This window comes from Penaeus vannamei, chromosome 33, assembly GCF_042767895.1.
Source record: "Penaeus vannamei isolate JL-2024 chromosome 33, ASM4276789v1, whole genome shotgun sequence".
NCBI classification, from domain to species: domain Eukaryota; kingdom Metazoa; phylum Arthropoda; class Malacostraca; order Decapoda; family Penaeidae; genus Penaeus; species Penaeus vannamei.
The window spans coordinates 4,193,912-4,196,411 of record NC_091581.1 but is presented as its reverse complement, the minus strand read 5'-3'; the positions used below and the strand labels follow the sequence as shown (position 1 = coordinate 4,196,411).

The window sequence follows — 2,500 nt, the reverse complement described above, 5'->3', positions numbered from 1 at the left end:
TCTCTCTCTCTCTCTCTCTCTCTCTCTCTCTCTCTCTCTCTCTCTCTATCTTTCTTTCTCCTCCCTCTCCCTCTCCCTCTCCCTCTCTCTCTCTCTCTCTCTCTCTCTCTCTCTCTCTCTCTCTCTCGCTCTCTCTCTCTCTCACTCTCGCTCTCTCTCCCTCACGCTCTCCCTCGCGCTCTGTCTCCCTCTCACTCTCTCTCTCTCACCCTCTCGCTCTCTCTCCCTCTCGCTCTCTCTCTCTCTCTCTCTCTCTCTCTCTCTCTCTCTCTCTCTCTCTCTCTCTCTCTCTCTCTCTCTCTCTCTCTCTCTCTCTCTCTCTCTCTCTCTCTCCCTCTCTCCCTCTCCCTCTCCCTCTCCCTCCCTCTCCCTCTCCCTCCCTCCCTCCCTCCCTCCCTCCCTCCCTTCCTTCCTTCCTTTCTCTCTGTAAGTCCATATTAATATTTTGGACACGTGAAAAGAAATGTTGAAAAGGGTTACGTCGATGGAACAGAGTAAAGAATAAAAAGCGAGAGCGAGGGTCACGTTACCGGTGCGTGGCGTGAGGAGCCGCTCGGCCTCGTTGAACGGATTCCAGGCAAGGGGAAATTTGGGGAAAATTGGATTAGCTTGGCGCGAGGAAGGGTAGGAGGTGGGGGTGTGGGTGGGTGGGGGGAGGGGAGGGGAGGTCTAGAGGGTAAAGTTGACGGTGGGAAACCGATCATGAGAAAGGGAAAGGAAAGGAAGGAAGGGATATGATACGGGAAAGAGAGGAGGGACGAAGGGAAGGATTGAGAAGGAGGAATGAACTGTTATCGAGTTTTTTTTTCTTCTTTTCTGTCCCTATAGGTGAGACGCGGTAGGAATTTTTAAATTTCTTTTCGATATCATTGCTTATCAAGGTTACTCGGTTTGGATTTGGAAAGCCACTTGGTTTATCATCTTTAGTTTGGTTCTGTTTCTGTTATATGAAGGTTATCTTCACCACACACTGATTCCCTCATTCAGTCTCTTATTTACATACACGCGCTCCCTTTGACTCATTCCCTTTTCAGAAATCTCTCACACACACAGCCTTTTAGCCGGCAGCCGGCCACCCAAGCGCCCGCATCGTCACGTCGGGCATGATTTCATCTTGCATCAACACCTTCCCCAGCCGCCATTCATTCGCCCGCCCCGACCTGCCCCTCACAACTCTTCTTTCTCTTTGCAGTTGCAGAGCAAGCGCGAGATGTTCTTCAAGAGTGACGGCAGCAGCGGCGGCGGCTCTGGAGGAGGAGGAGGCGCCCCCCTGGCTGCGCCCTCGACCGCCCCTCCCGCGCCCCCCGTGACAGCGCCCTCGACCGCGCCGCCCCCGCCCCCCAGCGCCAACAGCGCCCCCGCCGCCGCGCCCGCCAACGTCGCCTCCATCAAGGAACAGCTGCTCACCACCAAGGAGCGGAAAGAACACAAAGATGAAGAAAACAAAGAGGTATGTCGAAGGACCTTTTCCGTCTCGTTGGTTCTTGCTATTTGCTTCCGAAAATTCCTTCTCAACCTCCCCCCCCCCATTTATATGAAGAAGTGGCGCAATTGCCCAAGATAGTTGTTGATTATTTGATTCTCTCTCATATCCCTTCTTCGTAATTTGTTTGCATGATGGTGCTTGCTGCGAAAACAAAATTTTTGACACTTTTCATTCCAAAACAGGCGTGCATATTGAATTTTCCTCCTGTCTTGTGGTCTTCAGAAGGGGAAAAAATGTTTGGTCTGCCAGCTGTTCGCCTTATTAGGTTGGAAGGATATACTTTGCCTGTATTAGCATTTACTCTGTAACGTAATTGCACAATCTTTGTTTCGTGGTGCGTACTTATACAAGCAAATACACATACGCAAGTAATGAGAACGTACCCTTCATTGTGGAAGTAGGGCCATCCTGTGATTTTTTTTTTTTTTTTTTTAAGTCCTGCCTTTCTTTCCCTTTCCTCCATCTCTCCCTTCTTCCCTTCATCCCACCTTCCCTCTTTTCCTCTCTCTCTCCCTCTCTCCCTCCCTCCCTTCCACGCTCCCTTCCACCTTCTCTTTCTCTCAACCGCTGCACCTCCTCCCTTCTCTTCCCTGTATACCTTCCTCCCCTCCTGTCTTTCCTCTCTTCCCCCTCTCCCTCTACTCAATTATTTGATTCTGATTCTTCCTCCCTCGCCCGCTGCCCCTTCCTCCCTCCCCTCCCCCTCGCCCTCCTACCCATTCCTCCCCCTTTTCCCTCTACCCCAACTCCCTTCGTCGCCCTCTTCCTCCACATCCCCCTCCTATTCCCCTCCGTCCTTACCAACCTCCCTCCTCCCTACCCCTCCCTCCCACTATCATTCCCTCCATCCTTCATTCCCTCCCTCTACCCCTCCCTCCCACTACCCCTCCCTCCTTCATTCCCCTCCCTCTACCCCTCCTCCCACTGCCCCCCTCCTCCTTCATTCCCCTCCCTTCATCCGTCCTTTCCCTCCCTCCATCCGTCCTTCCCTGTCTCTGTGTGTCGCCGTAATCA

The 2,500-nt window shown here is 52.6% G+C and overlaps 1 protein-coding gene across 14 annotated transcripts in view; it reads left to right on the top strand.

Annotated features, from left to right (window-relative positions):
* The window catches only part of pnut (septin 7-like protein pnut), a 195,998-nt gene that overhangs the window by 142,993 nt on the left and 50,505 nt on the right, over positions 1 to 2,500 (top strand). For all 14 annotated transcript variants that reach the window (XM_070144904.1, XM_070144902.1, XM_070144901.1 and 11 more), the window contains one exon: positions 1,193 to 1,450. In XM_070144904.1, coding sequence (XP_070001005.1) covers positions 1,193 to 1,450 — 258 coding nt within the window. The remainder of the gene's footprint in view (positions 1 to 1,192; positions 1,451 to 2,500) is intronic.